The 12,192-nt window shown below is 60.8% G+C and overlaps 1 protein-coding gene across 3 annotated transcripts in view; it reads left to right on the top strand.

Annotated features, from left to right (window-relative positions):
• Window positions 1-12,192, top strand: part of PLXNA1 (plexin A1) — a 126,377-nt gene that overhangs the window by 44,655 nt on the left and 69,530 nt on the right. For all 3 annotated transcript variants that reach the window (XM_063347675.1, XM_063347676.1, XM_063347677.1), the window contains exons 4-6: window positions 9,232-9,372; window positions 11,444-11,544; window positions 11,997-12,120. In XM_063347675.1, the coding sequence (XP_063203745.1) occupies window positions 9,232-9,372; window positions 11,444-11,544; window positions 11,997-12,120 (366 nt within the window). The remainder of the gene's footprint in view (window positions 1-9,231; window positions 9,373-11,443; window positions 11,545-11,996; window positions 12,121-12,192) is intronic.

Here is a 12,192-nt window from a genome sequence, read left to right as displayed (position 1 = left end):
CCTTGTTTGTGTTGGGGTTCTCTTGGTCTGGTTGCATGGTCAGAAGCGCGGTGAGGCTCAGGAAGGGGGGCTTGTCCTGCCCTGTTGAGCTAAATAGCATTGTTAGGAGGAAAATAAGTAGCACTGCAGATTTGCAGGAGAAATAGCAACTTCTAAGCGGTGGAGAGGCTGGGGATGGCGACTCTGGGTCTGTTCTGCTCACCAGCCAGGCTGGGCATCGCAGGAGACTGGTACCGAGGGTCTGGGCTGGTCCCCATGGGACAGAAGGATGCGGTCTCCTTGGAGGAGCCGGTTCCTTGGCACTGAAGGGATGGCTTTTGTTTGGAAAACTGAGTACTGAGTCCTTCAGGCGAGAGCTTTCTTCCCCGGGACTTCTCTGGGACGTTTAGGTATTAACTCGCCCCAGGCTGGTCACGTGCAGCCTGAGTCCCGTGGGAGCCAGGAGGGTGACACATTGCCATGGCTTCAGCGCGCCGGGGGCCTGCTGGGACGCTTGGGATGCCTACAGTAATTAATAAACGGGGGGAAAAATAACCCTATATTTCTGTGATGTGCTCTGCCCTTCACTGCTTGTCATCCACGGCTTTTTCCTACACGGAGCGGGGCAGTGGGATGCAGTGAGAAGGCCCCCATCTCATTTTACAGTGTGCTTTTTCTGCCCTTACCTTCCTTCAGTTTTGCAGGGCTAAAATGCCTTCCCCAGCCGTTACCGGGCTCTCCTACCTCCACAACTCCCTCCTCTCTTCCCGTGGCTTGAGAAACAGCAGGACCTGCTTACCTGCCGGTGTTCCCTTCCCTCGAGAGGGACGCGTCTGCGGTGAGGTGCGGTGCTGGGGTTTCGCTGTGCATTTGCGCTGGAGAAGGCGCAGCCGGGTGCGGACTGGAGGGATAGTTTCGGGATGTTCCATCGCTCCTTCCCCAGGGAACTGATGCCCCGGTGGCTGCTGTGCTGCCCCTGGGGACGCCCTGGGGCTCCTGTCGGTTCTGTTTAGCCGTGAAGCGCCTCGGAGGTAAAACCCTTCCATCGCATTCGGAGCGCGTGGGGACGGTGGCTGCGTGCGCACTCCGTGCAGAGGTTATTTTGCATCGCCGTTGCTTGGCAGAGGGTCAGCGAAGACCGAGGACTGCCACCGTGCCGGTCCACGGCATCACACAGAGGGGTCCCCAGGGTCTCCCGTCCTCCGCCTGTCCTTCCCCGTGCCGCTTGGCAGCTGCCAGCGCCTCCCGCCCCGTCCCCGGCAGCCCCCAGGGCAGAGGCTGCCCATCGATTCGCTTGTCGGGGGCCCCCCTCTGACCGCCTCAGCCCTGAGCGGTGCTGATTGGGAAATAATTGCAATAATAATAGAGATATTTTGCTCCTGAGTGACTAGACGATATGAACTGGGCGCTGAGCCAGGAGAGTTTTGAAGGGCAAAGCTGGGAAATCAATGGCTCGAGACCGCCGGAGCAGCCGTGGGGCCGGGACCCGGGGCTTTGCTGGGGAGGGAAGCAGAGCAAGTGCCTTTATCCATCCCACGCCGTGTGGCTCCCGATGGGGGGGGTGATTGTAATCCCTTCCTCTTCTTCATTGCCTCTGTCAGTCCCTCCTGCACCCGGGTTTGACTTTGGTGAAGGTGCTGCTCCCATGCGGTGCCCTGGCGCTTGCTTCGTCTTTCCAGGTTTTGGTACAGAGAGGCGGAAAAGATTTTTCTGACAGTTGTGTCAGAGTTGCTGGAATGGTGTGTTGGGCTGTACTTCGCCCTCCTGCTGATGGGGCAGTGCGGGCAGACCTGCTCAGGGGGGGTTTTGAGAAGGTTTGCAGATGGTGGGTGAGAAGCCGGTCAGTGCCGTGCCGTGCCGTGCCATGCCGTGCCCCGTGGGCTGGCGCTGGTCTGTCCGGTTCTGCCGAGCCCGCCGTGTGGGTGGCTGTGCAAGAGGAAAAGATGGAAATGAGTCTGAGCAGGAGAAAAAGGCTGTTGAGGATTTTTGGGGAAGGTAGTGCTGTGTTTCAGGGTCCTGCTGGGCAGGGTCACCCCCCTGCCTCCCCCTCTGTATGACAAACCCCAGCGCCTTCACCCAATTCCCACCCCCCCTCTCTGGAGAGGTGCAGCGAGTGCGTCTGTCCTCAGCCCACGTGGCCGAGCTCAGGATGCTGCCCGGGGACAACACAAGGGCGACAACATGTGCATTGAAACCGGTTAGATGAACTGGTGTCATATCTGTCAGTGTCAGCGAGTCGCTGGCATTTGTTGCTGTTATGAGCATTGATTTAGATTAAGTATCTCCTTGTTTTTTGCTTTATTATACTGGTATAATTAAAGTCGCAGTATTCTCCAGCTCAGGGCAATGTCGGGCCTCGGACGAAAGCCTTGCTTGTATTCACCCTTATAAAGCGAATGGGTTTCACTGAGTGGAATCAGGCAGCTCATCTCGCCCGTGGCAGGTTCCTGGTGAGGCAGGAGCATCCCAGCCCCGTGCGAGGAGCCGGCAAAACCTCCACCCGGCTGAGGAGTCCAGGAGGCCAGCATCCAGCTCCGCACGACCCTGGCATGCTGGGTTCCAGCAGCCGGCAGCAGGCAGCTGCCTGCCCGTCTGGGAGAATGAGGAGGAGGAGGAGGAGGCGGCATGTGTCTGATCCCTACCCGGCTGGTGCATTCCTGTGCAGGCAGCTGGGGGGAGCGGAGATAGCGGGGGTGCCGGCTGCCAACCCGCCCCGCATAGCTGGGATGTTTCTGCGGGGCCGTCCTGTCCCCAGCCCCAGGTGCGAGCCCTTGGGAGTCGCATCCCCCAAGGCCCTGCCTGTCCCCCCGCCGCCCCGCACAGAGCAGCCGTACAGCGAGCCCTGGGAAGCATGGCCGGGGCTCTCCTGGTGGCGATTTTCTTGATGCCCGAGCAAAACCTCATCACCCTGGCTGCCAACACTTGGTAACCTGCAATACAATGGGAGGGAGCAGGAGTCACTGCCTTCTCCCCCACCACCTTCTCCTCACTCTTGTCCCCCGGCACGCCAGTGCCCCCCTTTCCAGTCCCCCCATCCCCACTGGCTGTGACCCCCGGGACAGGCGATGCCGTGGCCCCGCAGCTGCTCCCGGCCTCGCATTTCACTGGGCAGCCCCTGCACCTTCCTGGGGAGGGGGTGAAAAAGGGCACGTGTGTGTGTGTGTGTGTCCCTGAAGCAGCTGATCCGGGAACCTCATTTTAAACCCCTCGCCTTCCTTTGGAAACCAGAGAGGGGCGTGTGGGTGGCAGCTGCTGGTCCCCATGGGATGGCTGGGGGGGGGAGGCATGTGGAGGGGCAGCCGGTGTCCCCGTCGCCTGCTGCCTTGGGGTGAGCCCAGGCCACATGCCAGGAGGGGCTGCGCAGGCTGGCACCCCGGGGGGGGTCCCTGTCCCCCGCCGGCCCCCCTGGCTGGACATGGGATACCCCCTTTCCGGCTGTAGGCTCGTTGGCACGGTGTTGTGTGACACTGCCCGGCAGCTGTCACCTCTGCCCTGGGGTGGCCGGGCTGTGCAGGTCCTCTGTTGCCTCTGGGAGGTTGCCCCGTGGTTTGGGGGTCAGCTCTGCTGGGACCAGCTCATCTCCTGGTTTATTGCCCTGTCCTGTGCCCTTGGGGCGGATGGTGCCAAAATCAAAGCAAAGTCCTGGGGGTGTTAGCACAGCCTTGCTCCTGCGAAGGGGGATGTGCACCCACCTCTTCGGGTGTGGAAGCCCGGGGCTTTGGTGGTGCCTGAGCTGGAGCACCAGTGATGTGGGGACGGGAAGGTTTCAGTCCCCAGTGGTGTGGGGAGGGAAAGGTTTTGGTCCCAGGGCTGGGCTCTGCCCTCGGCACAAGTCAAAGCTTCTTCCTCTTCCCAACCCAGGGATGTGCCGTAGAGCTGCTCACCGGGAAGAGGATGGGGCAGGAGAGGACCAGGGCGTGGGCGAAGGTCGGACGGGGACCTCGATCCAGCATCCTCTCCTCGCAGCCCCGTCTTGTCCCCTCTGCTCAGTCTCCGTCCCCGATGGACACCCCTGGGGCTGGGGGACTCGCTGCTTCCCCCAGCGAGTGTTGGGAGGGAAGAGGAGAGGCTTTGAAATGCACTCTGGTAAATAAGCCCTTCTTTCCTGTTGCCCGTCAGCGCCGTGCAAGCCCCGTGGAACTGGAAAGGGTCCCCGTGAAAAGGCTGCGGAGTGTGTTTCAGGCAGATAAGTCCCTGCCTTTGAAGTGTGGCAGGCGGGCAGAAGCGCCCTCCTCTTGTAGCTGCTGCCAGCCGCTGCGAATTAATCACAGCCCCGTACAGATAAGAGTACAAAGCGTGGCTGAGCACTTCTCCTGCCTGGAGGAGGGGGTCTGCGGGGGACCGCTTGGGACCCAGGATGGGGGCTGGAGAGCCCGGAGGGGGGGCGATGGAGGGCTGGGGTGGGAGAGCCCTGCGGGGAGACCGGCTGTGGGGTGGTGAAGAGCCGCCTCTTCCCAGCAGTGGGCTTGGGGGGTGTCCCCTGTAGTGAGCCCGGGTCTCCTGGGGACCCTCTGTTTGTGCCCTCAAGCATGCGTTTTCGATCCTGTGGGGAGCCGGTGGCCCACCCCAGCACCCCCCAGACCCTGGCTAGACCCCTGATGGCATGTGTTAAATCCGAAAGCAGCCTTGGCATGTCTGCAGCTGTCTTCCCTCGCCGGCTGTGCTTCCTCCCCCTCCGCCTGGCATCCCTGGCCAAGGCTGAGCTGTAGAGCCCTGTCCTCTGCCGCTGTCCTCCTCCAGACCCGCTGCCGCTGCTGGGTGTCCTCCAGGTCACGGCTACTGCCCTTCATTCTTCTCATTGCCCGTCTTGTACCAAAAGACAAGCCTGGGGAGATGCTCCTCTCTACTTTGCGCCTGTTGCTGGCGGCCGTAAGGACGTTGAGAGGTTTTGCCCTTGGCGGTTTGGCGAGCGGCGGTCGGGCAGTGGTTATGGCAGTGTGGAGGTGCCTCCTCACCTGGACCAGCCTGGAGGGCCTCCTGCCCAGGGGAGCAAACGTGCCGCAGTGGAAGAGCCGTCTCTCCTCTGATGTGTTGTCTCTTCCTTCCTGGTGCTTTCACTTCCCATTCTCTCTCGCGTGGGTGTCATGTCCCGGCCTTGTCTTCTACAGCTCCTCGGGGCAGCGGCTCTTCACTAGCACTGGATGCGGTGGGGTCTGGGCCCTGCCGAAGCTTCTGGATGCTCCAGCATCATGGTTTGTAAAGGAGAGCCGAGCTTTGGAGGGAGCGTTGGGCTCGACGCAGCAGCAGCAGGGCCGGCTCGTGCTGTTGTCCGGCCCTGACCCTGCACCGCTGCATGCTTCTTAGTGAGGTGATGTGCTCTCCTCCGCCAAAACCCGTATGGGATGGAAACTCGCGTCTCCAGCCAAGGCAAGGCCATCCCCAGGAACCCTCTCTGGGCCTCCTGGGGGAGGACTTTGCCTGGCTGGGGTGTGCTGTGCACGGTCACTTGTGATGCTGGGGTGCCCGGGGGTTGAAGTGTTGCACGCCCTCCTTTCCCTGCTGGGGTTCTTCATGGCTGGCTTGGGAGGCAAGGGACCTCTTGGGAAGGTGAGATGCCATTGCGTCTCCTGGCCTTGCGCTGCCTCAGCCAGCCCGCTTGACTTCTGGGGGACCAGGTCTTAAACCCTTCCCTCTTCAGAGTGAAGCTGCACTGGGTGCTCGCCCCGTGGGGTGGGCTCCTTGCTTGGGTGGGGAGGGCGTGCACGTGGGTTTCTGGCAGAGCAACCTCCGGGCTTGCTTTGAGATGCTTCACCGCAGCAGGGAGCTTGTAATTTCTTGCCTCTGATCTCCTCCGTTTTCATAATGAGGTAGCAGGCCAACACGCCGACCCTCGCTCCTGCTCCTCCACCGCCACGCGGCTCCGGGGTCCGGCCGCTGCCGGCGCTCCTGCTGGTCCCTCGCAGGAGGCAGCGCCGCCGAGCCCATGCCCGGAGCCAGCCCGAGGCAGGCAAGAGCGAGGGCAGGAATCCTGAGCGAGAAATTAGTGCGCGTAATTATTAGTATTGGGTAATTATATCAGCGTCAGGATGAGGAGAAAGGTTAATAAGTTTATTTATTTATTTATTTTTGGTAAATGTCTTTTCCCCTGGGTGGGAAGGCAGGCAGGGTGGGCAGGAAGGAACGTGTTTCCGAGGGGGGCTGCTCTGATTAAACCGCATCCTCTCCCCCTTCCTCTGCCCCCCGGGTGTGGGGAGAGGGGGGGAAGCCATCCCTATCCCTCCCTGCCATCTGTAAGAGATCAGATAAGAGGCATCTTGTGCATCCCATGCAGCGCTCCGCTGTGTTATGGTCCAAACCGCCCGTCCCCTTCCCGCCAGCTGAGATGGGCAGGTTCCCATCAGGCTAATCCCACTGGAAAGGGCCCTGATGCCGCATTCCCATCTCTGCCTGCATGGCAGCGGACGCAGCAGTCGGATCCTCCTGGTGTGGGATGATGTTGGGATCTATCTGCCGATGATCTGCTGGTGCTGGGGAGGAGCGGTAGGATGTGTTTGCCTACCATGAGCTAACTCAAAGACTCCCTCGTGCCCTGCCTTTTGGCCAGCCAGAAAACAACTTAATTGCCAGGTCTTCCAAATTTCATTTTCCTGAATCCCAAACCCCTCTGTAGAGCATCCTTAGCAGGAGGAGAGGCTCTGGAGAAGGAGGGTTCCCGTGTGTGCAAGCCTGGGGTGGCCCCGTGCCCCCCCACCAGAGCACCTTGACGTGTGGCAGGCTGGGCTCCAGCCCCCTTTGAATACTGAGAATATTTTTAGGTTCTTCCTGGAGTCTCAAATTAACTGGAAGTGCTTCACGTCTGTTGGTTTTTTTTTTAAATACATCTCTTTCTCTTTCCCAGCACTGCGCAGTGCAATAATGTAATGGGGAAATTACCCCGCTAGTTAAAAATTACTGCCAGCGCGACATCCAGCCATAGATCTATTTTAGAACCAGGGTAAAACTATATCGATTCTTCTGTGCCGCAACTGCATCCCATAAAAGGGTTGGAAAGGTGCGTTTGTCACGTTGCTGCTGTGGGGGGGAGAGACTATGCCTTGCTGCCGGGAGGGGGGATGCTCCCTGTTACCCTCCTCTGGAGAGCTGGCTCGGCCAGGACTTCACAGGGGAGAAGCTGAGAGCCAGGAGGGGAGTGATGAGCGAAGGGATGCGGGGAGGCAGGGTTGGGTCCTGGGGGCGATGCTGTGGGGCACGGGGTAAGGTGGGACAGGAGGTGCTGCACGACCCTGTGCTGCAGGTGTTTGAGGCTTGACCTGCCTGTGATGTTTGGAATAGGAGCAAATGTGGTCCCGGGCAGAAAGACACCCCCCCCAAAAAAAAAGCACGGGCAGAAGCTTTAGGACAGGCTTTTGGCATCTCTGGGTTCCCCAGCACACAGTGGTAACCCGGGGTGGGGGCGATGGGGACTGTGTATGGGTCTGGCAAAGGATGCTGAGAAGGTGGGTAAGTACCAGGACCAGTTTGGGTTATGGTGAAGGCCCTTCAGTCCTGCGGCAGGACGTATGGGGGGCTTTTGGCTGTGCCGTGGGCTCCCAAGAGTTACACCTGGCCCTGCAAGCCCTGTCCCCGTGTCCCCTGGGGAGAGGGCGGCCCCTTTACTCACTGCTGCGCAGGACTCAACGCTCTCTGGTTGCTCAGGGGTCTCTTTCTTAATTAAATACATTCGTTTTGTAAAACTGCCTAAAAATAATCCGGGGCTGGTGCATGCAGGAGGCTGGCGGTGAATCAAAGGCGCCGCTCTAATTAAACGGGCCCCGGTTTGTTTGTGAGCCGCATACATTTCCATGCTAATCAGCTGCACACCGGGATCCTGCTTTCCTGGCCCCGTATCCTCCTGATTGGGAACTATGCAAATGCCGGTGGCCATTTATTGCAGGAGGGGGACGAGGCGGCCGGGGTGCTGGGGCGGTTGCCGTGGGGGGCACAAGGGCTCGGGCATGGCTGTGGGAGTGGGCGTCGCGATCAGGGCAGGGCCATGGGATGCGTTTTGGGGGGGATGCTTCAAAGCAGCAGATTTACCCCCGTGCCCTGGGGGGAATCCTGAGCCCCGTGGCTGGGGGTGCCGGACCGGCTCCCCGTGTGTGCCGGTGGCAGCATGGAGCTGATGCTGGGCAGCGTTTGCTCCGTCGTGCTGGGCACGCTGCTCCCCTGGGCACTCCCATCCCTGGAGGGGTTCAAGGCCAGGCTGGATGAGGCTTTGAGCAGCCTGGTCTAGTGGGGGGTGTCCCTGCCCAGGGCAGGGGGGTTGGAACTAGATGATCTTTAAGGTCCCTTCCAACTCTAACCCTTCCGTGATTCTATGATTCTCTGCTTGCTGCTGTTTTTTTTTGCAGAACGTGCTCCTGGCGTGGCCCCCATCCCATCCTATCCCATCCCGTGGGAGCAGACCAGACCCACTCAGCCATTTCTCCGGCACTGTCTCCCTTGAGGCTGCCCCGTGCTGGGGGACAGCCCGAATCTTGGGAGATCGTGAGGGATGGCATTAGCAGAAAGCGCCTCTTGCTCGTGGAGGTGGCAATCAGGTTATGGCAAGTAGCGCAGCCGAGTTTAGCTCTTGCTCGGTGGGTGCTTCCAGCCCCGTGGTGCCTCGTGATGCGGTTATCGCCGGTACAGCCAGAAACCAGTGTACTTAGGAAGAGCTTTAACGTAATTGTGAGCTGTTAGGGGATTAAAGCCTTCGCCACGTTCCTGCTCAGGGAACAAAGGCGCTTTCTGAACCTCTGTTGACCCCCAGCTTCCTTAAGACCCTCTTGACTTCCCCGGTCACGAGCCCAAGCGTTTCCTCTGATGGATGGGGAGACGGGAGCCCTGCCTGCCTGCATCGCAGCATCCTGCCCGGCCGGGGCTCGGTGCGGCGGGGCGTGCGAGCCACACTCGGCACTGCTGCAGCAAGACGGGGTTTGCTGCTTTGCTTGTCTGTGCCATGCTGCGAGTTGGAGGGGCTTTGGGGCTGAGTGGCAGTGGGGCAGTGCAGAGCAGGGCCGTGTATGTGGCATCCCTCCCTGGAGAGGGGTGAACGCTGTCAGCATAAACATGGGACAAATGTAAAAAAGGGAAGAAAATATTGCAGTTTGCTCTTCTTGGAAAGGCTCAGGATGTTTGCAGCACAGCTGCTGCTTTGCCATGCTGCGATGACCACGCTGTGGCCACACTGGTGTGGGACAGAGAGGCGGCATCTCTAACGGGTCATGTTCCCCTTCCCCGTCCCTGGGCTGCGCGTGAAACCGTGCTCACCTCCCCTTGCTCTCCCCGCAGATCCTGGTGGACTTGCCGGCCGAGAGGAAGCACCAAGCGCTGCAGTACGAGAACGTCGTGGCCCACGAGGGCAGCTCCATCCTGCGAGACCTGGTGCTGAGTCCCGACCGCCAGCACATCTACGCCATGACCGAGAAACAGGTAAGGGCAGGGGTCGGCAGCCCCTCGGCTCTCCTGACACGGCAGCCCACGTTGCAGCCCCAGCTCGCAGTCCATGCGCTGGGAAGCCTTCTGGGCAGCTCCCCAGTGCTTTGCTTCCCAGGGTCTGGACTGCCTGGGGGCAGGACTCCTGTCCCAGGGAACGGCAGCAGCTCCTTCTGGCTCCTCTCTGCAGAAACACTGCCCCGAGGCACTGACGCTGTGGCCCTGCTGCTCCTCTCCGCGCTGGGGCCGTGCCCCAGGCAGTAATTGTTAGCAGCAGCTGCTTGAAATCCCCACGGTCCCTGGGGACCGAGGGCTGCCTGACCCTTCCTTGCTACGAGGGGCTGGCCATAAACCTCCTCCCTGTGCTGGCCCTTCCCTCCAGAGCAGGGTTCCTGCAGGTTAGCAGAAGCTCCTCACTCCAAATGGCTTTTTCTCCTCTGGGACGGCTACTTTTGCACCTCAGGGCAGCGGGGACATGGGGCTGGTGTGCCCCCAGGCCCTGGCGTGCACCCCTTGGTCCCTGCCTCTGTTGTACTGGAGGTACAGACCCGATGTGGATCCGGTGCTGCTGTCCTGGCAGCATGGTTGGGGCTCAGGGTAGGATGTTTCAGTTGGCTTTGTGAGTGTTTGCGTGATGCCCGACCTGCGGGAGAGCTTGCTGATGCGAGTTCATCAGATGCAGTGGAGCGGGTGAAGCAGGTTTGTGCCGTGGCGGCGGCACTGTTTGGATCCAGCGTCATCCTCGTGGGGTGACACAGGGCTGCCTTGCTGGGACGTGGCGTGCCTGCATCTTGCAGCATCTCCGCTACCCGGCCCGGCAGAGGGGTGCGAGTGGGACCATGGCAGAGCTCGGACCGTGACAGCTCTCCTGGCCGCCAGCCCGGGGGCTCGGGAGGGGGAAGGATGCTGGAGTCGGGCGGTGGGTTTGTCTAGACATCCCCATGGGGACAGCAGGGCCCTTTCTCTCTCTCTCCCAGCTCCTGTCTCTGCTTTCTGCTCTGCTGCAGGGAACCTGGGTCTTCCCAGGTGAGGTAGAAACTGGATTTGGAGTCCTCCGTGTTTCTGTCCCACACCTGGCTCAGCTAAGCCTCCCCTCTTCAGGGGGGATGTTGGAGACGTGGTTGCGGGCGGGCGGGTTACAAAGAGCTGGACTAGGGATCTCCCCCAGGGGCCACCGTGGCTGCTGGGAGCCGGCATGCTCCTGTGTGGGGTCTGACTGGGGGGGACCTGCTGCCAACCCCCTCACCACTGCCTGCCTGAAGTAATGTCAGGGACAGACAAATGGAAACGCTACAGGTATCCTCATTGGTATGCAAGCCGGAGCGTACTGATTGGCCAGCCTTACCCCAACCCTGTAGGCATCACGCTGAGCCCAGCCCCTACTGGGCTGGGAGGAGGGAGAGCACCCCGGGTTTAGCCTTCGGTAGAGAAGTTTGCAAATTTTAATTAACAAATGAGTCCTGCCCTGTGGGAGCACTGGGGAAACTGAGGCACGAGCGCGGCAGGTGCAGGCAGCTGCCTGCCGCTGCCGGCTCCCCACGTCCCCCCTCTTCTCCTCCCCTCTCCTTAATAAAACCCACTCTCTTCCCTGCTCCGGCTCGGTGTTATCAGAGTGCTGGTGGAGAGTAATTAAATGAACAGTTGTAACAGAGCTCGAAGGGCTTGGAGAACGAGGGGATTTTAATCAAATCTGGAGGAGCAATTAATAAAGGACGGGTAACCCTCTCGGAGCAGGGCTGCGGTAGCCGCGGGGTGCCTGGCCGGCACCGGGAGCCGGTGTGGGGCTGAGCCGGCACAGCCCACTCCCACAGCCCTGCAAAGATGTGATGGTGGAAGGAGCTCGGTTGGGGTAAAAGCCTCCCTGGGGTGGAGACGCTGCCTGCAAATGTGCTGCCCGGGAGGGGAGTGGGTGATGGTGGGGGCTCAGACTGCTCCCTGCATCTGCCTCCTCTCTAATGGGGTGGGAGCTGTGGGCCAGGGTGAGTCCCATCTCTGGCGGGGTCTAGGCATGGACACGGCGGGGAAACACGCAGCCCGTCCCCCTTCACTCCCCGCCTGTTCCCCGCAGGTGACGCGGGTGCCGGTGGAGAGCTGTGAGCAGTATGAGAGCTGCGAGCTGTGCCTGGGCTCCCGGGACCCCCACTGCGGCTGGTGCGTCCTCCACAACATGTAAGTACCGCGGGATCGGCCCCGGGGCTGTGCCAGTGAACCACGGTTTGGAAAGAATGTCCGTCCCCACCGCTGGTCTCCTTGGGGAAGACCCTTCCTGTACTTTGGCTTTGAAACGTGTGGGGATGGAGCGGTCCGAGAGGTCCGTCATCCCTTCCCACAGCACCCATGCACGGGAAAGCTGCTGGCAGGGCACCCCTAAGTCCTGCCCACGGGCTTTCCAGTTTGGCATCCTTGTGCCAGTAAGAAAAACTGAAGATAAAAGACCCCAGAAGTCCCCATTGCTGGCACCGGGGGAAAGCAGAGCTCCTGTATGGACCTCAAGCACCCAGGGTTCCCTAGCTGGGCATCAGCTCCTTGCCAAAGGGTCTGTCTGCCGTGGCGTCAGCCCGGAGCCACGCAGGACCCCGGGGGATTCTCCTCCTCACCGTGGTGGTTTCATCCCTCTCCAGATGCTCGCGCAAGGACCGATGTGAGCGGGCAGACGAGCCCCAGCGCTTCGCCTCCGACCTGCGGCAGTGTGTCCAGCTCACCGTCCAGCCAAAGAACATCTCGGTCACCATGTCGGAGGTCCCGGTAAGCCACCTCTGTTGCCTGTGGATGCCCCCAGCCACCTCCTCACCCTTTGCGGGCAACGTCTTGGAAGGT

The sequence above is a fragment of the Chroicocephalus ridibundus genome, chromosome 10, assembly GCF_963924245.1.
Source record: "Chroicocephalus ridibundus chromosome 10, bChrRid1.1, whole genome shotgun sequence".
In the NCBI taxonomy this organism is placed as follows: Eukaryota; Metazoa; Chordata; class Aves; order Charadriiformes; family Laridae; genus Chroicocephalus; species Chroicocephalus ridibundus.
This window is presented reverse-complemented; position numbering and strand designations above follow the sequence as displayed.